The 27,802-nt window shown below is 43.3% G+C and overlaps 1 protein-coding gene across 1 annotated transcript in view; it reads left to right on the top strand.

The window, feature by feature from the left end:
* Positions 1–3,072: 3,072 nt before the first annotated feature.
* The window catches only part of LOC311532182 (N-acetyllactosaminide alpha-1,3-galactosyltransferase-like), a gene marked incomplete at its 3' end in the record, with an annotated part of 36,260 nt that continues 11,530 nt past the window's right edge, over positions 3,073–27,802 (top strand). The window contains 5 exon segments of the mRNA XM_084650434.1: positions 3,073–3,129; positions 3,579–3,629; positions 4,487–5,346; positions 12,160–12,225; positions 27,646–27,783. Of these exon segments, the coding sequence (XP_084506560.1) occupies positions 5,315–5,346; positions 12,160–12,225; positions 27,646–27,783 (236 nt within the window). The 5' untranslated portion in view covers positions 3,073–3,129; positions 3,579–3,629; positions 4,487–5,314.

The raw sequence follows: 27,802 nt of genomic DNA, 5'->3' as shown, positions 1-27,802 counted from the left end.
TTCTACAGATATCTGCAGAACAAAAATTTCTGACTCCTGTTGTCTGCAGCTGGGACCACAGCAAGTTTGGAGTAGTACGGGGGGAGCCTGTGCTACTATAGATGTAGAAAGCTGATTTTCTTTATTTTTAACCAGAGATGGTTTTTGTCTAAAATTGGAGTTGGGCATGCACCACAAAGTTTGGATCTGGATTTGAATCTGAATTTCCCCAAGGTTTGAAGACCAATCTCTAATCTGGATTTTGAGCTGATTTGGGGGTCTGAAAAGTTTTCTAGAGGTGAAGTCCAGAGGTGACAGGGTGTGTTGTGGGGGAGCTTTTCTGGACTGACGGAGCAGTGAGTGGTGGTGCTGTTGCTCGGTGATGTGCTGTCAGCATCTGAGGAAAGGAATCCCACAAAACACCCCCACCCACAAGCCTCTGGTTAAACCCCTTTCCCAAGGAGATGGTCAGGGAAGGACTAGGAAATATTTGTTTTCTCAGCCAAACACACCATGAAGGAGGCAACACCACTAGGACAACATACTTTCTAAGTCCATTTACAGCAAGTGTTGCTACTTTGTTCTGGAAGGAAAGAGTGAGAATCTTGACAGTATAGGACCTTGTTTTGTGTGTAAATAAAGACTTTGTAGTGGTTCCAGTGCATCTTCTTCGCAGAAGAGTTTCTAGAAATACTTGCTACTTGGTGCATTATAAAGGCAAAATATTTGCTCTTAATACATTTGAGTCCCAGTGATGATTCCTTTCTAGCAGAGATCAGATTGCAGTATCCAGCAAGGGAGTGACCTCCATCAGAGGTAAGAAAATCACTCCAAAAGTCTCTTCAGACTGGTAGTAGTCTTAAAAAGGGGCTGTTTGCAATATATTGTTAAGGAAAAGTTAGCACACATGACTCCATTTTGGTTTGGGGCCCACCATTGTCTAAAAGTAAGCACATCATGCACCAGGACGAGTGTTCCTTAGATACTGCATTCCTGTGAAAATCCTCCTCCTTGTCTCCAGCCTGCCTTGACTCCCGGTATCTGTTCTTTGTCTGTCCCTAACTCCCTATCTCCTGGCCTTTGATGTAAGGCCTCCCATCCTGATAATAAGTTACTGATGCATTGCTTTAGGACCATGCTGTGTAATTAACATACTAGTTTAGCACAAGGAATACACCAAGCAGGGATAGGTGGTAGATAAGAAAAGGGTTTGTTTATTGGCTAAGATTTCCGATGCACGAGGGCAACATGCTTTGCTAAAAGGTATATAACCTTTGTATAATCTGTATTCGGGGTCTCCTCCTGACTAGCAGGGGGGCACCACGCTCGAGCGTAATAAACTTAAGTGTGTTTTGGGAACTCCGCAGCAGTTTTGTGCGTGACCTGATAGGACACGTCCAGTTCGAATCTAGGCTGAGGCACATGAACAAAGTCCACAACTGCTGCAAATTATACCTATCAGGTATAATTTGCAGCAGTTGTGTGCGTGACCTATCAGGTATAATTCGTAACAATATCTAAAGCAACTATCACTGTGGTATCTAAGTGAACATATATGTTGCTGCTTTATTGAAGTGTAGAGAGCTCTTTGCAGCTTAATACTAAAGTAAACTGTTTGCATTAGAGACTACTGAGCATTCAGTGGCGTTTATCAGATTCCAAGTTGCCATCCATCTATGGGGCTTTCCCCTGGCAGAGCCTGCATTTATGGTGTTTGCAAAGGCCTATTGCCAGTGATTTCCTAAAATGCAGAAGTGACCAGACATGTTTCATCTCCATTATTCACCAATGACTGAAAGTGTCACTACCCTTGACTGGGACCTTGCACTGTCACATTTTAGCTCAGAGGGAATTTTTCTGAGTTCCATTAAAGCAGCTTGAAAGATATGGCAATAATGACTGAAAGAGACGAAGGTGAAAGTTAAAATTGTTAAGGAAAACATTGCTTCCAGTTGGGCTCCCCAGAATCCAGAATTTTCCTGAAAACTGTTGGTTTCATACTTTTGCTTTTGCTGCTGCTATGGTTGGTAGCGTGTCCCACCTCCCATAAGCCCTCCTTTACACCTCCTATCTTCCATGGATCCTTCTTAACTTTCATCTCTGCATCCTTCAATACTTGAACTACTGTTCCATGTTTGCTTTTTTGTTTGAATTGTATTGCAAGATTCTAGACTTATTCTCAATGTCCTATATGGCCCTATATAATTACCACCTTTGACTAAGAAGCCTACTTCGATTTTCCTTTCTGATATGTTAAATGACCATGGTAGGAATAATTATATAAACAGATAACATATTGACACCTGAATAGAAAAAAGCACTATTAACCAAGAGTAAACTCCACCTAATTACACTAACCTTTTGGAGACTCTAAATAACAGTGCATATACACCCGCCGAGGCACTCACTTAGAAAGTGCAAGTGTTCTGATCTTGCACTGTGCACGTGTAAATCGTAGCTGAGCTGCCAGAAATTGGTGCTTCGGTTTCAAACTGACATGAATTAGCAGTACTTTATCTCTCTGTTTTTAATCAGAAAAGTAACTCAGTCTGGGAATTTAAGGGCAGAAATGGAAGAAGCTGTGGAATGTTACTAATCCTGTAGGGAAACTGAGCTTTTTTCTTTTACATAGGGCAAAGAAATGAAGACTGTCAACTGAAGCCAAATATCGAATATCAGATATAGAATCCTTGACTGTTGTAATCCCCAGACTTGATGGAGGTAAATTTGTTTTGTATTTTAGCTTGTGCTATGTGTAGACACTCTTCTTTTGTTCTAAGACCTGTGTTTGTATGCTTGCAGGGTTTTGTTTTGGTTTAGCTCCAGTCAATTAGGAATAGTTTTAAGCTAAACCACAAATAACCCTCATTTTAAACTGAAATAAAGATCCACATAGCCTTATGCACTAGTTTAACTAAATTGGTTTAAAACCAAGTTTAAGTTAAATTGGTGAACTTACCCTTGTTTGAGAGAGAGACCAATTTCTCTCAGACTTTAGACATAGTTGTACATTTAATGCATCCTTTGCTTAATTTAGTCTCTTATAAACTTTACTAAGTTCTTCTTTTTCTCCCATTAGATAAAAATGTCCCCCAGATGAATGGCCTTTCTAATATTTTGCTTTGGGAGTGGAGTTGTGTATTTTAACAGGTAAATTTTAAGTATAAAACCAGGATTAAATGTGTGTGATTGTACCACTGGGGGACTTGCCAGCATCTAAAAAGTGAAAGATCTGATCCTAGGTCTTGAGGAAAACACTCCGCTTCTACTGACTTCAGGGGCAAATGAGGGCTTGGCTTCTTGCAGATGCAAAACTGTAGTTATTTTATAGAGTAGTTTGACTAAACTCACACACACACAAACAGAACCTGTTTTGACCCTTTAAGATGTGTGGTTAGTTCATTTCTCATTTGAATGACTCCCTCTGCTCTTCTGCATTCCCACTGCAACTGGAAACACCAGAACACAATCACCTGGGGACAAGGTGGGGACCTCTTCCTTTCTTTCCAATAACAAGGAGAGGGATTGGATATGCTCAGACGAATCTCTTCTACTGTTCTCTCCCTTGCCACCTGCATTTACTTAATTCCTGTTTCTAGTCCTATCAGGAACTCAGAAGGGAAGAGATACATACAAAAGAAAAATAATTGGTGAGTAGGAAAGAGAATTGAATGCTACTGAAGCTTGTAAAGCACTAGTGTTATAAAGGTTCAACTGGTGTGTGTGTATCCACTGGAAGTAGATACACAGATTAAATTTCAAAAATTAATAAACATATTATTTGCAGGTATCACAAACAAAAGCCCCCACTCAGGCTAGGGTTGCCAATTTTGGATAGACATATTACTGGAGATTTCATCATATGACATAATCTTTAATTTCTGGAGACTCTAGGACAATCCTGGAGGGTTGGCAACCTAAGTTCCCTGTAAGCTACACAGCCATGAAGTGGCCTATTAAGTACTGCACAGGTGCATAGAGAACCCGGGGAGGGGCACCCCTCCTTTAGCTCCAACCCAGTCCTGGACCTGCTGGGCTGGGGGGAGGGGTGCCCCGCCTCCAGCCCCGGAGCTGCCGCAGCCAGGGCACCCCTCCCGAGGCCAGAACCCAGCCCTGGACCTGCTGCAGATGGGCACCCCTTCCCTGGCCCGAACCCAGAGCCCACACCCCCAGCTGAAGCCCCACCCCTGCACCCCAACCCTCTGCCCCAGCCAAGAGCCGCCTCCCACACTCCGAACCCCTCAGCCCCACCCCCTTAGATAAATCTCTTGACCTTTCTGAGCCTCAGGTCCTCCCTTTGTAATCTTATACCTCACACAGGGAGGGACTGGTGGAGGTGGGCACAAAGTCCCATTGCTTTTACTGTGCCATTTAAAACTACATCCAAAGTACAATGTCCTTTTACATACACAAAAAGATTGGGTGATTTTAGTTGTAGTAATTTTTTGTGAGATGAGGGGCAGAAAATTCCTTAATTTTTAAAAAATGATTTTTTTTTTTGTTTTAGCGGAGACTGGACTGTGTAAGCAGTGTCAGGATGAGCTCCACCCTGACATCTGGTGGTGAGGTGTGGCAAGTTGTGGAAAAGAACTTCAGGGGCCGATCTCATTTGCATAGGCACACCCACCACGCCTAGAATGAGACCATAGCTGCCCAAATGGTCACTTTGGCTGCTGTGGGATCCCCAGTGTCTCTGTTATTGGGGCAGGAAGAATAAATTGTTATTACCCTGATTATGGGAACTTTGCTTGGAACTGTACGTGGCCTTTTGTTATGATGGAGGGATTCACCATCAACTAAGTAGCACTCGCTAGGCAAGGGTCATGGGTTCCAAAACTGTGTGAATGGAGAGAGGCTGGGGACAAGTATTAATACTTGGTGGCATGGGCCCCTTGGTGAGGGCCTTACATGCTGATTGCACTTCCTCCTCTCTCCACTGTGGAATATCAGAGCTAATTTTGATATCATTAGAAGTCTAGTTATAGGCTGCTGAGCTCACTTTGGGCTGACAGTGCACCAGCACTGGGGCTCCCCTACTATAAGCTGAATTCACCTAAGAGCTGAAATCACTGAGTGTTGTGTTAAGTAGTGGGGGAGCCTGAAGATATATTGTGGAGCAGTTTGCGGGGACGGCTGGTGAAGCAGTTTGACGCGGAGCAGTGTGTGGATGGCAGGAGCTGCTTGTGGGCCATGGAGCTGAGCGAAGGAGTTCGTGGGGCGGCTGGTGGAGCGGAGCGCAGCTGAGCGAAGGAGTTCGTGGGGCGGCTGGTGGAGCGGAGCGGAGCGCAGCTGAGCGAAGGAGTTCGTGGGGTGGCTGGCGGAGTGGAGCGCCGCTATGGAGCTATGGGGCGGTCAGCTTCAGATCACGTAAGGTGCCTCTTACCCCTGTCCCATTTCCACCCAGGTTGGGAGGTAAAGCTCCGCCGATAAACTTTCGAACTCTGGGGCCGCCCTGACCAGGGACAGAGACTTTTGGGGCATTGGACTTTTGGGACTTCGGGTGATTTGGGGTTGCTGGGGTAAGAGAAGAGGTAGACACAGCTGCCTTAATATGCCCTGACCCTAAAGGGACTTCTGATGTGTCTGTGCTGATAGGGACCAACTCCAGTCTCTTCAAGGTACTCGCGGATTACTGCAGAAGGCGGGCTGGGGACCAGTACCTGAATACCCTGATGATCCATACGCTTTGTGCTGAAGCCTATAGGAAAATTGAGAGCGCTAAAAGGGACACATCTGAGCTACCGCTTGGGGCACTGAAGTACGCGGGCACAACCCCCTTAGTAGTGCCTGCAAGGACGGAGCAAGAAGTGCTTGTCATGAGTACCTGTCTGAAAGGCAGTAAAGGGACGTTAGCAGTGATAGAGCAGCCGATGGGAGGAGAGCTCCCTGAAGGAGTGCTGGTCCCCAGTGGAGTCATAACCCTACCTGCTGAAGCCCAGGAAAGGGTGACTATACTGATTGCTAATGAAACGAGTCGTGATATTTTTGTGAAGCAAGGACAAAAGATAGCAGACCTCTTTGAGCCTGAGTCGATTGTAAAACCCCAGTGTGAAACTCAAGTTCCGACAATAGACCCAGCAAAGTTTGACTTTGGAGATTCACCAGTGTCCGAGGACTGGAAAGATCGCCTGAGGAAGAAACTTTGTGAAAGATCCAAGGTGTTCTCACTGCATGAGTGGGATGTGGGATGTGCAAAAGGAGTAGAGCACAATATCAGACTACATGACTCTCGACCTTTCAGGGAGAGATCTAGGAAGATTGCTCTCTCTGAGATGGAAGATGTGCGACATCATCTTCAGGAGCTGGCTGCGAATGGCATCATTACAGAGTCCCGCAGCCCATACGCCTCACCCATTGTGGTAGTCCGCAAAAAGAATGGGAAAATCCGGATGTGTATTGACTACCGCACCCTAAACAGCCGTACTGTGGTCGACCAGTACACTATGCCTCGAGTGCAAGACGCCTTAGACTGTTTGCTGGGAAGCCAGTGGTTCTCTGTGTTGGATCTTCGAAGTGGATACTACCAGATCCCTCTGGGAGAAGAAGATAAGGAGAAGACAGCCTTCATTTGCCCATTAGGGTTTTATCAGTTCGAACGCATGCCCCAAGGGATTTCTGGAGCACCTGCCACCTTTCAACGTCTCATGGAGAAAGTTGTGGGAGACATGAATTTACTGCAAGTGTTAGTTTATTTGGATGACCTGATTGTGTTTGGAAGAACCTTAGAGGAGCATGAAGAAAGACTTCTTAAAGTGCTTGATAGGTTGGAGGATTATGGTCTGAAGCTTTCAATTGACAAATGCCAGTTCTGCAGAACCTCAGTGAAGTATGTGGGTCACATTGTGTCCCAAGAAGGTGTGAGTACTGATCCTGATAAAATAGAAGCACTCACTACATGGCCACGTCCAAGTAACTACAGAGAACTCAAGACCTTCCTTGGATTTAGTGGCTACTACCGCAGATTTGTGAAAAACTATGCTACGATTGTAAAGCCTCTGAATGATCTTACCAGGGGACATCAGTCCAGCAAGAACAAATCTAAGTCCAAGAATAAGGGGAGGTCCCCAAAGCCTCCTGTGTAGAGACACAATGGCCCCTTTGCACCATTTGGGCCACGGTGGGATGAGAGATGTGAAAGGGCTTTTCGAGAAATCATTATTTGCCTAACTCATGCTCCAGTCCTAGTTTTTGCTGACCCAAGCAAACCATTTATCCTGCATACTGATGCCAGTTTGGAGGGTCTGGGAGCAGTCCTGTACCAGGAAGTGGAAGGCAAATGTAAACCTGTAGCCTTTGCCAGCCGAGGATTGTCTGATAGTGAAACTCGCTATCCCACCCACAAGCTGGAGTTTTTGGCCTTGAAATGGGCCATCACTGAGAAATTTCGAGACTATTTGTATGGTGCTCAGTTCCAGGTGTGGACAGACAACAATCCACTGACTTATGTGTTAACAAGTGCTAAGCTGGATGCTACAGGGCAGAGATGGGTGGCCGCCTTGGCTAGCTATGAGTTCAGCATTCAGTACCGATCAGGGAGAAGCAATGTAGATGCAGATGCATTGTCCAGGCGTCCGCAGGCTCCAGAAGTTGCTGTGATACCCACAGATGGAGTGAGAGCTATTTGCAGTGTGAGTCGCCGAGAGCCAGAGGCCCGTGAAGGCTTTCAGGGATGTGTTGCAGAAGCTTTGGGCCTGCCCCCTGAATGCATGCCTTCTGCTTCGGTGAACTATATTGCATTAGACCAATCTCCTTTGCCCATGCTCAATGCGACTGACTGGGAAGAAGCCCAGCGGCAAGATATTGACATTCGTGATACACTACTTGCCAAAAGGGAGGGGCGAAGCCCAGCTGCGGTTGTCCCACCTAACCCGGAGGGTAAACTACTATTGAGAGAATGGACCAAACTAAAACTGATTCAGGGAGTGCTACACCGAATGACCACTGACCCTTTACAAAAACAACGAGCACAACTAGTACTGCCAAAAAAGTACAGAGCCCTGGCCATGAGGGCCCTGCATGATGACTTTGGGCATTTAGGGATGGAGAGGACCCTGGAACTTATTCGTAGTAGGTTCTATTGGCCCCGAATGGCTGAAGATGTTCGCAGGAAATGTGAGACTTGCGCTCGATGTGTTCAAAGGAAAACTCTGCCCACGAGGGCTGCATATCTCAAGAACATCACCAGCAACAAACCTTTGGAGTTGGTATGCATTGATTTCTTGTCTGTAGAGGTAGACAAGAGGAATGTTGGAAACATTCTAGTAGTGACTGACCATTTTACACGGTATGCACAAGCATATCCCACACGTGATCAGAGGGCCACCACCGTTGCTCGAGTATTGTGGGACAAATATTTCTCAGTCTATGGATTCCCGGCTCGGATACACTCTGATCAGGGGCGGGATTTTGAGAGTCACCTTCTGAAGGAAGTGCTGAAGATAGCAGGAATTAAAAAGTCTAGGACAACGCCTTATCACCCCCAAGGTGATCCTCAGCCAGAGAGGTTCAATCGAACCCTATTAGATATGTTGGGAACTTTGCGACCAGAGCAGAAGGCAACCTGGAGCCAGCATGTCGCATTTCTGGTGCATGCCTACAATGCCACAAAGAACGATGCTACGGGAGTCACCCCATATCTCTTGATGTTTGGGCGAGAACCAAGATTACCCATAGACTTGTGCTTTGGTGTATCAGAGGATGGAGATAGCTATGAAACTCATCAGCAATATGTATCCCGACTAAGAGAAAAGCTGCAGGATGCTTATCGCTTAGCTACCGCTGCGGCTCGGAAGAACGCAGACCGCAACAAACATCGATATGATGCTAGAGTGCGTTCGCAGGAGCTCCAGCCGGGGGACAGAGTCCTGCTGCAAAATTTGGGTATTGCTGGCAAACACAAGATAGCTGACAGATGGAAGGCAATACCTTACCTGGTGATGGAAAAGCTGGGAGATCTGCCGGTCTACAAGATCAAACCTGAAGACGGTCCAGGGCAAATAAAGACGGTGCATAGAAACCTTTTGCTCCCTGTGGGGGAATTGGTAAGCACCCCTTGTGAGATGGGCCACGGCAGGGCCGCCGGGCAGAACAGAGGTGCTAGACCAAAGCCGCCATCCAACACAGACAGTGGGCCCCCTACAGCTAACTTACCCCTATTCTGCACATCTGAGAGTGAGTCTGAGGAGGAAGACACAACCCTGGTGTATCCTGGGATGGAGACAAGATTTCAGTCTCGATCAGCTGAACCAAACGAGAGTTTTCCCTCTTCCGCCCTAAACCCAATGGCGGAACTATTTAGGCCCCTTTCTGATACCCCGGTGCTGCTGATGAGACCCCCCTGTGATGACACACACAGGTTATTGGACAATGGGGACAGACAGGTAGAGGATGTCCTGGGCACCTTGGACCCTCCAGCGTTAGAACTAGGAGTGCAGGGGCCTACGCCAGTAGCCAAGGGACCCTCCAGGGAAGCCTCTCCATCCGTCACTCAAGAGGATGTTCCCCTTACTTCGGCAACAGAGATTCTCAATAGACGAGACAGGGTGATAAGACCAGTGAAACGGTTAACTTATGATGCACCTGGGGTGACTAGTGAGGAGCCAATACATTTAGCACACAGGCTTGTGGAAGCTAAAGTGGGCTTCCTGAGGCCCTTTGGAGGAAACCAATGAGTTGGTATAAAGGGAGTGTGATTTGTCGGGACGACAAAGTCTCGGCTGGGGGGAGGATGTAAGCAGTGTCAGGATGAGCTCCACCCTGACATCTGGTGGTGAGGTGTGGCAAGTTGTGGAAAAGAACTTCAGGGGCCGATCTCATTTGCATAGGCACACCCACCACGCCTAGAATGAGACCATAGCTGCCCAAATGGTCACTTTGGCTGCTGTGGGATCCCCAGTGTCTCTGTTATTGGGGCAGGAAGAATAAATTGTTATTACCCTGATTATGGGAACTTTGCTTGGAACTGTACGTGGCCTTTTGTTATGATGGAGGGATTCACCATCAACTAAGTAGCACTCGCTAGGCAAGGGTCATGGGTTCCAAAACTGTGTGAATGGAGAGAGGCTGGGGACAAGTATTAATACTTGGTGGCATGGGCCCCTTGGTGAGGGCCTTACATGCTGATTGCACTTCCTCCTCTCTCCACTGTGGAATATCAGAGCTAATTTTGATATCATTAGAAGTCTAGTTATAGGCTGCTGAGCTCACTTTGGGCTGACAGTGCACCAGCACTGGGGCTCCCCTACTATAAGCTGAATTCACCTAAGAGCTGAAATCACTGAGTGTTGTGTTAAGTAGTGGGGGAGCCTGAAGATATATTGTGGAGCAGTTTGCGGGGACGGCTGGTGAAGCAGTTTGATGCGGAGCAGTGTGTGGATGGCAGGAGCTGCTTGTGGGCCGTGGAGCTGAGCGAAGGAGTTCGTGGGGCGGCTGGCGGAGCGGAGCGCAGCTGAGCGAAGGAGTTCGTGGGGCGGCTAGCGGAGCGCAGCTGAGCGAAGGAGTTCGTGGGGCGGCTGGCGGAGCGGAGCGCCGCTGAGCGAAGGAGTTCGTGGGGCGGCTGGCGGAGCGGAGCGCCGCTGAGCGAAGGAGTTCGTGGGGCGGCTGGCGGAGCGGAGCGCCGCTGAGCGAAGGAGTTCGTGGGGCGGCTGGCGGAGCGGAGCGCCGCTGAGCGAAGGAGTTCGTGGGGCGGCTGGCGGAGCGGAGCGCCGCTGAGCGAAGGAGTTCGTGGGGCGGCTGGCGGAGCGGAGCGCCGCTGAGCGAAGGAGTTCGTGGGGCGGCTGGCGGAGCGGAGCGCCGCTATGGAGCTATGGGGCGGTCAGCTTCAGATCACGTAAGGTGCCTCTTACCCCTGTCCCATTTCCACCCAGGTTGGGAGGTAAAGCTCCGCCGATAAACTTTCGAACTCTGGGGCCGCCCTGACCAGGGACAGAGACTTTTGGGGCATTGGACTTTTGGGACTTCGGGTGATTTGGGGTTGCTGGACTCAAGAACCAAAGGGAAAAGGGCATGCCCCAATTTGCCTGGGGTGGGGTTGTTTTTGCTCATGGGTTGTGTTATGAATCCTGTTGGTGGTGTTTCCCCAACATAATGCCACATTGTTTCTCTCTGTTATTAAAAGACTTTTGCTACACTCAGACTATGTGCTTGCGAGAGGGGAAGTATTGCCTCTTGGAGGCGCCCAGCGGGGGTGGTATATATTTGTCCCAGGTCACTGGGTGGGGGCTCGAGCCGGTTTGCATTGTGTTATTGGAATGGAACCCCTAGATATTGAACCCGGCCCTTGTTGCTGCCAACTCTGATGGGCAGAAGGGTTACAAGTGCATGCCATGTAAAAATTTTATGAAGTATTGCTACTGTGTTCTTTCTCTTTGACTTTTTTTCCTTCTACAAATGGCCAAGTTTGTGCTACTATGAAAAATACATTATACCAGGTGCATTCATTTGAGAAGTTGATATACTCCTTTCTAGGCTACAATGCAGCTGACCCTCTGCACGTGGGAGAATTTCATCCTGAGTCATTAGTGAGAGAAGTACTACATATTTTGATTACATTTCCTTTCAAATTGCTTTTAGTCCATTTACTATACAGCAGATTGAGTGAGTGTCCTTGGATAAGCCACAGTATGTCAGAAATAGGTGTATCTGTACTATAAATTGTAAAATGCCCTCAGAGAGACATTGGAACCTTTGTGAACAGGTTTAAATTATCCTAATGCTTTCATCTATTTGGTCTGAAATAGATTCAATATAACTTTCTGCATTTTAAAATAGGAATAGATCAGTGTTGAATCTGTATACAGTAAATGTATTGATTTTTGCACCCTTCTAACATGCCTTCATTCTAGTAGCACCATCTCAACCAACTGCCTTCTTCCAAGTCTGTTAGTATCATAGGGACATTTCTCTGCCATGAGAGGTATCTAGTGAGATTGTGTAGCACGAGAGGCTATGGAAACATTCAACAAGTTCTTCAGTGAAACAAGCCTGTCATTTCAGTGACATATATAATACAAGGGTTTCTCCTGAAACTGGGTCACCTGTATTATAGCGTGATATACTGCACTGCTTTAAGACACTTGGCTGGCTTTGAATTTATTCTAGTAGGTCTGTTTTGTTGTCTCTGCTACCTACGGTGACTTTGGTTTGGTTAAACATGATTTTCCTTTTGTGTCATTCATACAGAAGCCAAGAAATCACTATATCGAAAAATCAAACAGAACACTGGCTGACAAATTGGTTCAATTGCAGGTAAAGTTACTTCATAACCGGCAACTAAAACCTATATATACATGAGTAACCTCGGTGGTGACAGTGTGTAAGGAAATGCAGGTGGAAAGTCTCTCATGGAACTCTGAGAGCAGCTCTAGTGTTGTTTACTTGCATTAGGTTGAGAGCTTATACAGCTAGTGTAACAATAACACAACCAGATTTTCTAGTCCACAGTTGCTCCATTCCTAACTCCCTTAGCATGGGAAAGTCACTAGCAGGCAGAGCCAGCATAGCTGGCTCCTGCATAATACTCCCCACAGCCTCTGCTCCAGAGGACAGCTGTAACCTGCTCTAAGGCCATGGTAGAGGCAGAGAATCAGGGAAACGTAAATGGCTTCTTGATGGACTGCTGGGCTTGAAGCTGAGCACCATGTAAAATTATGGGTGTGGGAGTTCCAGATGGCCATCAGCTTCTGTGAAGTGTTTGAAATAGGAGTAGCACTTCTAAAAGGAGTTTGCATAGCCAATCTGCTCTCTGTATTGTTCAAGAGCTATGTTTCATTTGCATTTATGCACCAGAAATTCCAGATCCCAGAGCTCACTTATGGGAGGAAGTACTCATTTAGATTGTTTTTTGTAAAATTATTGTTACATTGTGGAGTTCTGATCCATAATTCACCACACCTTAAAAAAAATCCACAGTGCATATAAAACATCTTAGCACTGAAATGATTTACTGCAAAATTGGTTGAACGTTTGGTTTTTATTAGGGCTGTCAAGAAATTTTTAAAAATTGCATGATTAAAAAGACTAATCGTGCTGTTAAACAATAGAACACCATTTATTATAATATTTTCTCAATTTTTAAATATATTGATTTCAATTACAACAGAATACAAAGTGTACAGTGCTCCCTTTATATTTTTGATTACAAGTATTTTCACTTTAAAAAAAAGAAATATTTTTTCAATTCACCTAATACAAGCACTGTAATGCACTCTTTATCATGAACGTTGAATTTACAACAGTAGAATTATGTACAAAAAAAAACTGCATTCAAAAATAAAACAATGTAAAACTTTAGAGCCTGCAAGTCCCCTCAGTCCTGCTTCTTGTTCAGTCAATTGCTCAGACAGACAAATTTGTTTACATTTATGAGAGAGAATTCCGCCAGCTTCTTGTTTACAGTGTCACCCGAAAGTGAGAACAGGCGTTCACATGGCATTGTTATAGCAGCGTCACAAGATATTTACGTGCCAGATGTGCTAAGATTTCATATGTCCCTTCATGCTTCAACTTCTATTCCAGATGGCATGCATCCATGCTGATGACAGGTTCTGCTCCATAATGATCTAAAACAGTGCAGACTGACGCATGTTCATTTTCATCATCTGAGTCAGATGTCACCATCAGAAGATTGATGAGAAAACTACAGAACCCAAAGCTCCAAAAAAAGAATCAGTGTTGCTCTTTTAAGATTTCTGAAAGCATGCTCCACACCTCATCCCTCACAGATTTTGAAAGGCTCTTCAGATTCTTAAACCTTGGGATGAGTGCCATAGCTATGTTTAGAAATCTCACATTGGTACCTTCTTTGCATTTTGTCAAATCTGCACTAAAAGTGGTGTTAAAACAAATATGTGCTGGATCATCATATGAGACTGCTGTAACATGAAATATATGGCAGAATGTGGGTAAAACAGAGCAGGAGACATACAATTCTTCCTCCAAGGAGTTCAGTCACAAATTTAATTAATGCATTATTTTTGTAACACGCATCAGCAGCATGGAAGCACCTCTGGGATGGTTGCCGAAGCATGAAGGGGCATATGAATATTTAGCATATCTGGCATGTAAATACCTTGCAATGCTGGCTACAAAAGTGCCACACAAATGCCTGTTCTCACTTTCAGGTGAAATTGTAAATAATAAGCAGGCAGCATATGTCCTGTAAATGTAAACAAACTTGTTTGTCTTAGCAATTGGCTGAAGAACAAGTAGGACTAAGTGGACTTGTAGGCTTTAAAAGTTTTACATTGTTTTGTTTTTGAGTGCAGTTATGTAACAAAAAAAATATATCTGAGTTTCACTTTCACAATAGATTGCACTACAGTACTTGTATGAGGTGAATGGAAAAATACTATTTCTTTTGTTTTTAGAGTGAAAATATTAGTAATGGAAAATTAATATAAAATGAGCACTGTACACTTTGTATTCTGTGTTGTAATTGAAATTAATATATTTGAAAATGTAGAAAAACATCCAAAATATTTAATAAATGTTACTTGGTATGCTGTCGCTTAAGAGTGCGATTAAAACTGTGATTAATCGTGATTAATTTTTTGTTAATCAAGTGAGTTAACTGCGATTAATCAACAGCCCTAAATGGTTCGTTTATTTTTGTGACCCTTACTGTCTCTTTGTGTCTTCACCTATACTGCTGACAAAGAGCCACATACATTGCAGCTAGATGACTGGTTTCATGCTAGGTAAGGAAAAATCATGGGAACACATTTTACAGACATCTTAAATTCCAAGTATGCTGGTCACCACCCATAGCAGTTTACTAAGGCTCAGCAGGATACCAACTAACGTTAACTTTTTGAAAATCTGATGGTGTCATGTGGACAGAGTTCCCGTTTTATTGCTGTCACTTTATCTGGGCTGGTTATTGTCCTAGGAAGCAAAGTTTATAAAGGCAACTGTGAGGCCACTTGCAATAGTCAGGTGACAAAGACACAGAGCTTGAGATTCCAATTTATAGAACTGTGCTAAACCGCCTTTTTGGAAAAAGACATAGGACAAGTGTTTTACATTTTTTCTCTCATGAAACAATCATTCCATAAAATGCATCCAATAATTCAAGCACATGCTATGAGTGAATATGTAAATATTTAGGCTTGGCAGAATGTTGAAATTATTTTTTAAAAAATCATATACCAGTGTTTATATTTAAGCATTTTTTATTTTTATGCATTTAAATTTGAAGTTGTGGGAAATTATGGCTGGTTCAGACAAATGGGGGGTTTAGACAATTTGATGGAGTTGATATTCAAGAAGTTAAAGCTTTATAGCCATTAAAACACACATTGTAAACATCACATGTCAAAAGATCAAACTCTAAAATTTTCAAGCAGCATTTTTGTCTATTTGTAAATTCCAATTATCAGTGGAAATATTTTTCAGAAGTTTGTATGTGCCCAGTGAAATCAACATGATTTTGAAAATGGCATAGAGAGTACACTTAAAAAGTTTGCAGATGATACCAAGCTGGGGGGAAGGGGAGGGTTGCAAGTGCTTTGGAGGATAGGATTAAAATTCAAAATGATCTGGAGAAATGGTCTGAAGTAAATAGGATGAAATTCAATAAGGACAAATGCAAAGTACTCCATTTAGGAAGGAACAATCAGTTGCACACATACAAAATGGGAAATGACTGCCTAGGAAGGAATGCTGCAGAAAGGGATCTGGGGGTCATAGTGGACCACAAGCTAAATGAGTCAACAGGTAACACTGCCCCAAAAAAAAAAAAAAAAGCAAACAACATTCTGGGATTTATTATCAGGAGTGTTGTAAGCAGGACACAAGAAGTAATTCTTCCACTCTACTCTGTGCTGATTAGGCCTCAGCTGGAGTACTGTGTCCAGTTCTTGGCACCACATTTCAGGAAAGATATGGACAAATTGGAGAAATTCCAAAGAAGAGCAACAAAAATGATTAAAGGTCTAGAAAACATGACCTGTGAGGGAAGGCTGATAAAATTGGGTTTGTTTAGTCTGGAGAGGGGACAAAACTGTTTTCAAATACATAAAAGGTTGTTACACAGAGGAGGGAGAAGAATTGTTGTTCTTAACCTCTGAGAATAGGATAAGAAGCAATGGGCTTAAATTGCAGCAAGGGAGGTTTCAGTTGGACATTAGGAAAAACTTCCTAACTTCCAGAGTGGTTAAGCACTGGAATAAATTGCCTAGGGGAGGTGTGGAATCTCCATCAGTGGAGATTTTTAAGATCAGGTAAGACAAATACCTGTCATGAATGGTCTAGATAATACTTAGTCCTGCCATGAGTGCAGGGGACTGGAATAGATGACCTCTCGGGGTTTCTTCCAGTCCTATGATTCTATGTTTAAAGACTTATCAGGTCTTTTTCTCAAGGCTAAACATGCCCAATTTTTTTTCTTTTCTCATAGGTCAAGTTTTCTAAATCGTTGATAATTTTTGTTGCTGTCCTCTGGACTCTCTCCAGTTTGTCCACATCTTTGCTAAAGTGTGGCACTCAGAATTGGACACAGTACTTCAGCTGAGACCCCATCAGTGCCAAGCAGAGCAAGACAATTGCCTCCCGTGGCTTACATACAACACTCTTGTTAATGCATCCCAGAATATTGACCTCTTACTATTCTTCCTACATTTCCTTCACATCAGGATAGTTTGCAGTTGTTCCTTTAATAATGTGTTCTTGAAAAACTGCAAGGAGCTCTCCTGAACTCATTTTCCCCTTAGATTTTCTTCCCATGGGACTTTACCTACCAGTTCTGAGTTTTTTGATATTTGCTTTCCCTTTTGTCTATTGGCCTTATTCTGCCGCTCATTCTTTTTTCTTAAGAAGCATTAAATCATCTTTTCAGGATCACTTTCACCAAAATTGCCTTCCACTTTGCAAAAAGACTAAACTAAACATTCATCTATAATGAGTAGCTTATAGCAACATATTCTTCCTTTTATTTCTGTTATCCCATACAACACTTAGTACTCTCAATTCGAATGTAGTTGTTCCTCTTCCTGTTTTTCTGGGATGAAATAAAATACAAAATAAATCTGAATTACTTACAGATGCTCCCCAACTTATGCAAACGTTCCATTCCGGAACACCTAGCGTAAGTTGAAATTTGCGTAAGTTGGAAATGTATCTCCGGTCATTATGCAAAAAAACAAAAGAACCCCAACTCCTCCTATTTCTAGATTACGGAAGTTTTTTTATAAGCTTGGATTTGCGTAACCCGGTGAGCGTCTGTACAAGAAAAGTAAAAATAGTATAAATGGTGGACAGTAAATGTAGTTAATTTTTTTTAATGTTTTCAGTTTTAATAATGGAACAGGGAACTTTAATGTGATTATCTGGACGCATCCCTCTAACTATAAATCTTAATTGTATTTGGGATTCCCTCCAAGACCTCTTCTACTTGGCTTCCCAAGAACTCAGTTCAACTTCAGATCGTGTCAGTCAGGTTTCTTTAGTCGGCATACAGCAAAGCTATGCTGGGTTGATCAGACTCAAATGCTTGGGGTACATCAAAGATCCCAAGTTACACAGAAATCTTCCTCCTTTAGATAACATTGACATTGCATTACTAAACATTATATCACACATTTTGCAGTTTGGGGATTGACTTGGTTACTTTGTAGGAACCAATCTTGCTTCGTCCACACGCTGTGCAAGTTAACCTCATGCTACATTCCAGGCTTATCTTGTCCATTACGAAAAGTAATGAGGTGTTCCTCCTAATCTTATCTAGTACAGATATCCTATCTCTAGCCTATTGATCCATTTAATTCTCCACCCATGCTTTCTGAGAAATGTCCTCATCCATATTTAATTACTCATGTCAAGCCAGGCCTACATACTGTATTTTAAAAAATATTTAGGTATTTATTATGTTGCATAATTTAATATGCAGTTTTCACAGTTCGTATTTTGCAACTGTTTGCTTTAGGTTTTTTGAAATTGGGACACACAACCATGAAACATTGCCTAAGAGGAAATAAATATTCCCTATTCAGAACTTTACAGTATAAGATGATGTGGATCTATGTACTGTTACAATAATTGGGCCTGCAATTTTACCCTAATTGTGAGCTCAACTGTAAAAATGAGTGAAAGTTCATAAAATGTCACTATAGTCTATAACAAATGTTGATGGGGGAAAAGGTGCAAAAGAGACTTACTGAAATTAGTCCAAATAAAAAGGCCTACTAATATAAATCAAGGACTGTGTTAAGATCATGCTTGGTAAACAAGAAAAGCATAGAACTGGATCTCAATGAACCAAAATTGGTGCATTGAAAATTAGGCCTAACTGGTAGACAAAATGAGAGGACGGGCTAGTCCACCCATTCCTACCTTTTTGGGTCCTCAAAAATAAACTTTGGAAAGAAAAGTGAACCATGATGCTAGCTAACTGAAAGAAGAGGAAGGAGCCAGCTTCACCATCATGGCTGCCACCCCACAGTCTCCTGGGACCCCAGACCAACTTTCATTCCAATCTTGAAGGATGTCCTGGCCAGAGAGAGGGAGGCAAGTTACACTGCCACTAGCTCCAGCGAAATGCCAAACACCGTCAGGCACGTGAGACTCTCATCCCTCCTTCCACATGTCCTTTTCCTTCCCTACCTTATTTCTTCTTTTCCTATCTTTCCTTTATCCTTCTGTATAATAAGAGGTTTCAGAGTAACAGCGTGTTAGTCTGTATTCGCAAAAAGAAAAGGAGGACTTGTGGCACCGTAGAGACTAACCAATTTATTTGAGCATAAGCTTTCGTGAATGCATCCGATGAAGTGAGCTGTAGCTCATGAAAGCTTATGCTCAAATAAATTGGTTAGTCTCTACGGTGCCACAAGTCCTCCTTTTCTTTCTGTATAATAAGAGTTTGCCTTAACCAGCCAAGATTGCATATTTTGCGACACTGCTGTAAGCCTGTGTGACGATGTGACGCAGCAGGGAGGGGGGATTGTTGACCTGGGAATGTGCCCTGGGGATGGGAGACCTGAGAGCCTGTAACTTGAGCCGGGAGGGGGAGGTAACACCTCTGCCCAGGAATGTGAAGACAGGCTGCAGAAGGGAGCCTGCTGGGGGGGGTTTAGTTTCAGTTTGGTGCTGGGTGGAAGAACGCAGGGAACCCCAGGGCTGGGGTCTAAGCTCCCTGCTCCCCCAGAAGGACTTGACTGAGGGGTCCTGGTTGTACCCACAACCTCTGTTTTGGACTGTGTTCCTGTTGTCCAATAAAGCTTCCATTTTACTGGCTGGCTGAGAGTCTCGGTGAATCCCAGGAAGAGGGGTGCAGGGCCTGGACTCCCCCACACTCCGTGACAGCCTGTGCTAGAAAGGGAGATGAAAGCAACGGCCTAAACAGTCCAATGCTGAAAGGAGTTTGCCAGGTCTTGAAGTGGCTGAGAAGACAGTGTGCTGTGCCTGTTTTATTTTTTCCAACAGTGAGGTTGCAAATGGGTCAAAACCAGAGACAGAATCTGCATTTTCTATGTTTGCTGTTCTTTCCTTTTCCCTTTTGTGTGTGTTTCTTTTGTTTTCTAGGAAACAGGATCGGACTTTAACAAGGGTAATAACAGCTCCAGCCCATCTCAACTAACTTTTCCCCCAAAAGGGATAGTGCTTAATTTGTAATGAAAGAAGTGCTGGGGCTCAAGCAATTTTTTTTTACTTTAATAACTGACGCACCTAGCCCAGAGGTGCTGGGGCTATGAACTGTCAAGCCTCATGGCACAAATTAAGCACTGGTTATTTCCATCTAAAAGACTGTCAAACAAAGGGGATTTTTTTCCTTCTAAAAACTTGTCCAATTAAAGGAAATGAAGGATATTGTTAAAATTAGCTGTACTTAATACTTTACATTTCAAATGCTTTAACTGTTTCTCCTTTTCTATATCCTTAATGAAAGGTTAAACAGATTTTTATGGTGTATTTGCCATGATACTAAGCAGGCTGAGGTCTCTTGTTTGACACTGTTTAATGTTGGACAGTGACTAGGTTATGTTAACACCTGTCATAAATATAAAGGGAAGGGTAAACCCCTTTGAAATCCCTCCTGGCCAGGGGAAAGCTCCTCTCACCTGTAAAGGGTTAAGAAGCTAAAGGTAACCTCGCTGGCACGTGACCAAAATGACCAATGAGGAGACAAGATACTTTCAAAAGCTGGGAGGAGGGAGAGAAACAAAGGGTCTGTGTGTCTGTCTATATGCTGGTTTCTGCTGGGGATAGACCAGGAATGGAGTCTTAGAACTTTTAGTAAGTAATCTAGCTAGGTATGTGTTAGATTATGATTTCTTTAAATGGCTGAGAAAAGAATTGTGCTGAATAGAATAACTATTTCTGTCTGTGTATCTTTTTTGTAACTTAAGGTTTTGCCTAGAGGGGTTCTCTATGTTTTTGAATCTAATTACCCTGTAAGATATCTACTATCCTGATTTTACAGGGGGGATTTCTTTATTTCTATTTACTTCTATTTTTATTAAAAGTCTTCTTGTAAGAAAACTGAATGCTTTTTCATTGTTCTCAGATCCAAGGGTTTGGATCTGTAGTCACCTAGGCAAATTGGTGAGGCTTTTTACCAAACCTTGTCCAGGAAGTGGGGTGCAAGGTTTTGGGAAGTATTTTGGGGGGAAAGATGCGTCCAAACAGCTCTTCCCCAGTAACCAGTATTAGTTTGGTGGTGGTAGCGGCCAATCCAAGGACAAAGGGTGGAATATTTTGTACCTTGGGGAAGTTTTGACCTAAGCTGGTAAAGATAAGCTTAGGAGGTTTTTCATGCAGGTCCCCACATTTGTACCCTAGAGTTCAGAGTGGGGGAGGAACCTTGACAACACCTTTGACTTTTTGGTTCTCTTTATTCCATCTAAATTAATATAACAGTACTGACATCTCAAATCTTTCCCTCTCTTGTATATAAAGCTACGTAACTTTGACTATTTCTGTAGAATGCATCTTTAAATCTCTAAGGACTCAGATTCTAGAAACGGGAAGCCTTTTTGTGTTCTTTGCTGATTGTTACAAAAGAAAAGTGCACGTTGTGAGCTCTTATGGATATTGGGTAAAATTTTAAAAGGTTTCTAAGTTGTTTAGGAGCCCAAGTTCCAATTTTCAAAAATGACTTAGGCGCATGGGGTTAAAATCTACTCCACTGAAGTCAATGGGAGTTTTTCCATTTACTATAACATGGCCAAGATTTCACCCAAGTGCCTGTGTCACTTAGGCGCTCTTGAACATTTTACCCACTTTATTTTTGTGGTGCAGTCTCTTAACCTAAAATAAATCATTTAGACTGAACATATGTTTTCTCTATGTATACAGAAACATAACCCCTTTGACTGAGGGAAAGAGGCAATGTATTTAACACCATCCATCAACTAGATCAGCTCCCAGAGGAGTTAGTGTGTTTGGGCAATTGAGACACATTCTGTTTTCTATGCACGCAATTCTCTGGAATTGTACTTGTTTAGATTAGACTGCATGACCATTCCAACAAGGACAGAAGTATTACATGAAAAATTCTTCCCAGAAACTGAACTGTCCATTTCCCTGAGCTACTGCTGGCTGTGAGTTTGGAGAGTGCAAAGTTCAGCAAAGAAGGATGTTTTTGTTTTTTTGGAAAAGGGGAATCGGTTGTGTTGGTCTAGTCATTGCAGTTTTCTCCTGTTTAATAATGGAATTGTGATTTTTTTTTTATTTTTATTTTTTTGCTATTTTAGTATTATCTCCCAAAAACACAAGACAGCTGCTCATCCTAGGCTCAAATAGACAGTAAGGCAAAGTTGGAGAATAACCGAGAGGGCACAGTTGCCAGGATATTCTTAGAGAAAGTATGTGAGAGAGATTGTTGGAATTCTTCCAGGGTTGAGATCCAGTCCCCTTTGAAGAGGTCAGATGAGAAAGGAGCAGTATGCTCTAGTAAGAGGGAAATGGAAATAACAAAACTTGGATTCTGTTCTCAGCTGCTCACTGTGAAACCCAATGTCAATAGGACTTGGTAGCCTAAGTTAATTAGGGCTCAATTTTTTGAAAGTACTATATTTAGATAGGTTCCAAGTGGAACTTTTCAATAGCACCTACATGTCCAAACTATAATTGATTTCAATGGGAGTTCAGTGCGTAGGCAGTCTGAAAATCTCACAAGACATTTATCAGCATCTTTATGCAATTGCTAGATACCTTTAAAAACCTGCTCTTACATAATTTTGAAAACTTTACCTGTCAGCATGGTGCCTTAGTTTCCTCATTTGCAAAATAGATTCTAAATACTTATTTTGTAAAGCATTTTTAGAGGTGCTCAGTAAGTGTATGTTTGCTATAGAGTGAGAGAACATGTGCATGCACCTTCCCCCACTTCTGGCAGCCCAATGATAAGAAATTTTACAAGTGTACCTTTCAATGTCTATCTGTGGCTAGATAGGCCTATGAGCAACATGGTCCCAAATACAGAATGCTGATATATGGGCCCACTCTTAGCACATTCCTATCTTGATATTGATTTGAAAAAAAAAAAAAAAAAAAGTTCTGTTTCCACTGAAAAACAATCTCACAATACAAAAATATCCAGCTAAAATTAAGTACAGACAGTCATAACAGTGAGAAATGTTAGCCAGATGAACATTCAGGTTTTATTTCAAGTTTGATGCTTTAGGGGAGACTAATCCCAGGCAACGTGCTTATGAATAAAACTGTTCCTCATGTCTCCAAATTATGTGCACAGAGGCCTACTGCCAATGCTTAATGTGATGTGGAACATCTGCCCTGCAGAGACTAAAGCCTGGATTCAGCAAAGTACTTAAGTATCTTGCTGATACAGGGTTCACCTATACACTCCTATAGTTAATAGGGATGGCAAGTATGCATTGCCACACTGGTGGGGGAGACTGGTGCACAACAGTCAGCACACTATCCTTGATAGATAGGGAACTTGAAACCAATGGCATGGGCACCATGATGTTTGGACAGCCTCTATTTGCTGCAGTCTTCATCCACCTTCACAGTCGTAACATTACACAACAATTTCACTTCCATTGTGCAGTTATCCTCCCTCTGTTCTGCTGTTAGGGACTTCTTGGATCACACTTTGTCTGGAACCCTTGCCCTTGACTGTTGTGCCATGGGTAGCTCTAAGGGAGTACATTACTCCAGGCAGCATCGCTCTCTGGGTCATTGAGACACGCAAGCCTCTCCACCACTAAAAGGTGGTGATCCATGGAGAGGAAAAAACAAGTCCTAGACAGGCATCTTCCAATTTTTGGGAAAAATAATATTGCACAAGTCAAAAGTCCGGTGGCAATCGGTGAGTGGCGATGGGAACAGGACAGTGAAATCCGGAAGTTCCTAGTTACAGACTGACACACAGGCGGTGGGTGTATATTACAATCATCTTGCTCGAGATTTGAGGCGGATCGAGCATCTCGGCAGCTGCACCCACGACTGAGCAGTCCTTTTTAGGATCCATTCTGCTCGCCCCACTTGGGGAGGGGGTTAGAAAAGGTACCCTAAAAATAGTCTTGCCTCTGTTTTTCCTGGCTGGATAGCCGCATCCAGCAGGATCACCACCTCAGCGGTCGAAAATGTAAGAAACTCTTCAACTTTGGAACTTACATACCCTGATGGACAACTCAAACAGCGACCGACCAGAGCAACATACAGCCATTATTGCTTGTGAATTGAGTCAGTTTAACATCAGTATTGCTGCTTTGTCTGAAACTAGAAGAGCTGATGAGGGACAGATGAGGGAGAAGAAACGAGGATACACCTATTTCTGGAAGAAAATCTATTGATGAATCTTGATTGCATGGAGTGGGCTTTGCTATAAAGAAAAAACTTGTAAGGTGCGTCTCTGAGGTACCAGTTGGCATCAATGAGCGGTTTATGACACTCCGATTGAGGCTCACCAAAAATCAACAGGCAACTATTTTGAGCACCTAGGCACCAACACTGGATGCCGATGAGAATGTAAAGGAAGATTTTTATTCTCAGTTGGAAACCAACTTATTGGCGACCCCTACAGAAGACAAGAACATCCTTCTGGGGGATTTCAATGCATGTGTGGGACGAGACTCAGACCTGTGGAAGGGAACAATCGGGAAAGAAGGAGTCGGCAAAAGCAATTCAAATGGAATTCTGCTCCTGACCAAGTGTGCTGAACATGAACTTATTATTACGAACACTCTCTTCCCACAAAAGGAAAAGTTCAAAACATTTTGGAGACATCCACAGTCAAAGCACTGGCATCTCCTCGACTACATTATAGTTTGTGCCCAAGATCATAGCGACGTACTTCTCACAGGAACAATGACAAGTGCTGATGACTGTTGGACTGATCATCGCCTTATTCGAACCACAATGAAAATTAAGATCGCTCCCAAATGGAGGCTGCAAAAGAAGCAGGTCAGGCGCAAGTTGAAGATTCAAGATTTGAAGGCACCTATTAAGCGTGACCACTTCCAAGCAGTCTGAGAAGAAAAGCTGCCATCAGAGTTTCCAGAAGAAATTGAGGAACACTGGAGCCAGTTGAAAGCTGTAATCATCAATGCCTGTGAGGAAACCATAGGCTACCAAACCAGAAAACATCAGGACTGGTTTAATGAGAATGATGCTGAAATTGAGCAACTCGTTAATGAGAAAGGAATGGCATTTTGTGCTTGGCTGAATGACATAAATTGTAATATATAGAGAGAAGCCCATGCCAAGGCCCGGGCAGAAGTCCAACATAAAACCAGAGTACTCAAGAATAAATGGTGGACTGAGAAAGCGCAAGAACTCCAACATCTCATGGACATCCACAATACATGTGGTTTCTTTAGTGCCACCAAGGCTGTTTTATGAGCCAATTTGCCATGGTATGAATCTTCTTCTCTCTAAGGATGGAACCACACTTCTGAAGGACAACGAAGCCATCAATTCTTGCTGGAAAGAACATTTTGAAGCTCTCCTTAACCGTAATTCTATGGTTGCAGATGAAGTCCTTGAGTAAATCCCTCAACGACCATTTAGGGATGAGCTCAGAGACCTCCTAATTTGTCTGAGGTACACAATGCCACCAAGCAGATAAAGAACAACAAGGCAGCAGGTCTAGATGGGATCCCCACTGAAATTTTTAAAGACGGTGGACCAGAGCAAATTCGGTAGCTTTACCTGCTTATCCTTAAAATCTGGATAAAGGAGGAGATACCCAGTGAAATGAGGGATGCCCTGATTGTCACTCTCTTCAAGAAAGAGGATAAAGCAGATTGTGGAAATTGTCGTGGTATCTCCCTCCTAGCCATTGCAGGCAAAGTTCTGGCGCGGATCCTTGCAACTCGCCTTCTGCCCCTGTCAGAAGAAATTTTACCGGAGTCACAGAGTGGTTTCCGACCATGTCGTGGAACTGTGGATATAACCTTCAAAGCACGGCAGCTGCGAGAAAAGTGTCAGGAGCAAAACCAACCACTGTACATGGCTTTTATTGATTTAACTAAAGCCTTTGATTCAGTGAATCGCCGTGTCCTCTGGACTGTACTCTCTAAGATTGGATGTCCCGATAAATACATCAATGTCCTAAAATTGCTTCATTATAACATGAAAGCGACTGTTCTGAGCAGCACTGGCTCCCAGAGCAAACCTTTCAAAGTACAAATAGGAGTAAAACAAGGCAGTATCATCGCTCCAACCATTTTTGCGGTTTTCATCACCGTCATTCTTTACCTAGTTGCTGGGAAGTTTACCGCTGGCGTTGAAATCACTTACAAAATGGATGGAAAGCTGTTCAGGCTTAGCAGGATGAAAGCCAAGAGTAAGATCTCCACAACATCTATTGTGGAACTCCAGTATGCTGATTACAACACAATCTTTGCCCACTCTGAGAAAGATCTTCAAACTATCTTGAATGTGTTTGCCGATGCTTACGCATGTCTTGGTCTCACTCTTAATATCAAGAAGACTAAAGTGCTCTATCAGCCCTCTCCAAATAAGGTATTACACGCCCCATCTATCAAAAATCAATGGAGTGGCACTGCAGAATGTCGATCATTTCCTCTACCTTGGAAGTCATCTTTCATCCAAGGCAGATATTGATGCAGAAATTCAACATTGCCTGAGCTGTGCCAGTGTAGCCTTTTCTCGGTTACGGCACAGGATTTTTGAAGATCACGACATTCGAACAGACACCAAGCTTCTTGTTTATCATGACGTTAGTCTCCCAATACTATTGTATGGGTCCAAAACTTGGACAACCTATAGACACCACTCGAAAGTCCTTCGTAAGATTCTGAAGATCAAATGGGAAGACAGGTGCACCAATGTTAGTGTCCTGGAAGAGGCAATGACCACCAGTATCGAGGCAATGATCATCTGTCAGCAATTCCGCTGGACTGGACACATTGTCCGGATGCCAGACCATTGCCTCCCAAAACAGGTCCTGTTCTCTCAGCTGAAAGAAGGGTACTGTAACGTGGGTGGACAACGGAATTGATATAAGGACTTATTGAAGGACAACCTAAAAACGTGTAATATTGACATTGACACTTGGGAGACACTTGCCCAGGATTGCTTAAAATGGGGTGAAGTCTTACATGATGGTCCCCTGCATTTTGTCCTCTTCAGCTTGTTGGCGAACAAGTTCAAGAAACACAGAAGGAAGGAGAGACTGACTTCCAGTCATGGTCAACAGCCTCCTGCTGAGCCTGAAAACATCTGCCATCATTGCAATAGAACTTGTGGTTCAAGGATTGGTCTTATTAGCCACCAGAGGATCCATAACTCCCATGGAAGATGATCATACTCGGTAACGAGTGATCGCCCATCATCATCATTACCACACTTAGGATAAGAGCCAAGCAGCAAATTACTTTTGGTGGAGGAAGGGGAGGGAGAATCTTACTGTTGGTCAGGGTGAGTCATCTGCTAAGGAAATAGTGCTGTCTCTTCTTTGATCTCCACATCTATTTTCTCCCCCTGTTCTGGCCTATTCACCATAGTGCAGCTAAAACTATCTTGCCCAATACTGACCACTTCACCTAGTGGATCCCAGTTCTCAAATCTCTCCATTGGGTTCATGTCTCATTCTTCAGCAAGATCAAACTCAATCTCACCATAGAAGTCTTATATGGGGCAACCCCTTGCCTACTTCTTGGCTCTCTCACCACTTCCTCTTGTGAATGGATTGATTAGGATTTAATTAAAATGGTCCTATCCGTAGCTCTGGGCACATCATACACTCAGAATCTGTAACCTCCTCAAACCTGGAAAAGCCTCACTCTTCCATTATGCCAAGCAACCTCACTCTGTTCTGTGGGCTAGCATTTCCACCCTTTTACTTTTTAATTTGGCTTATGTTAAACTACAGAGCCCCTTGGAATTTATAAAATGAGGGTGCTGCTCAATTGCCCAATCATTTTGCTTTTTTGTTGCATTCTCCACTGCCCTCTGTGCTGATGTCTTTTTTTTTTCTTACATATCTTTAAAGTGCCTAGCCCACCTAAAGGTGCTACGGAAAGAATAAATAACATACAATGTAAACAGAACCTGAATAAATAAAATGCATAACCTAATCATGTCTTGCCACCCATCCTAAGACTGCAGAACTGAGTAATGTAGAAACATTTCTGAAAATAAGGAAGAGAGAATGCAGAAATCACCTGTCTCTATATTCTTGGGGGACTCACTTCCTGCTAACTTTTGGTAATCTGTTGGTTCTTTCATTCTTTCATGCAGTGCGCGACCAGAGGTATCAACTTTGACTGACTGGTCTGCCCCAATTGTATGGGATGGTACATTCAAGAGATCTGTGCTAGAAGACTATTATAGCAAGAGAAACGTCACGGTGGGTTTGACAGTTTTTGCCATCAGGAAGTAAGTACTGCTAGTTACT

The sequence above is a fragment of the Lepidochelys olivacea genome, assembly GCF_965140295.1.
Source record: "Lepidochelys olivacea isolate rLepOli2 genome assembly, chromosome: 16".
Lineage (NCBI taxonomy): Eukaryota > Metazoa > Chordata > Testudines > Cheloniidae > Lepidochelys > Lepidochelys olivacea.
This window is presented reverse-complemented; position numbering and strand designations above follow the sequence as displayed.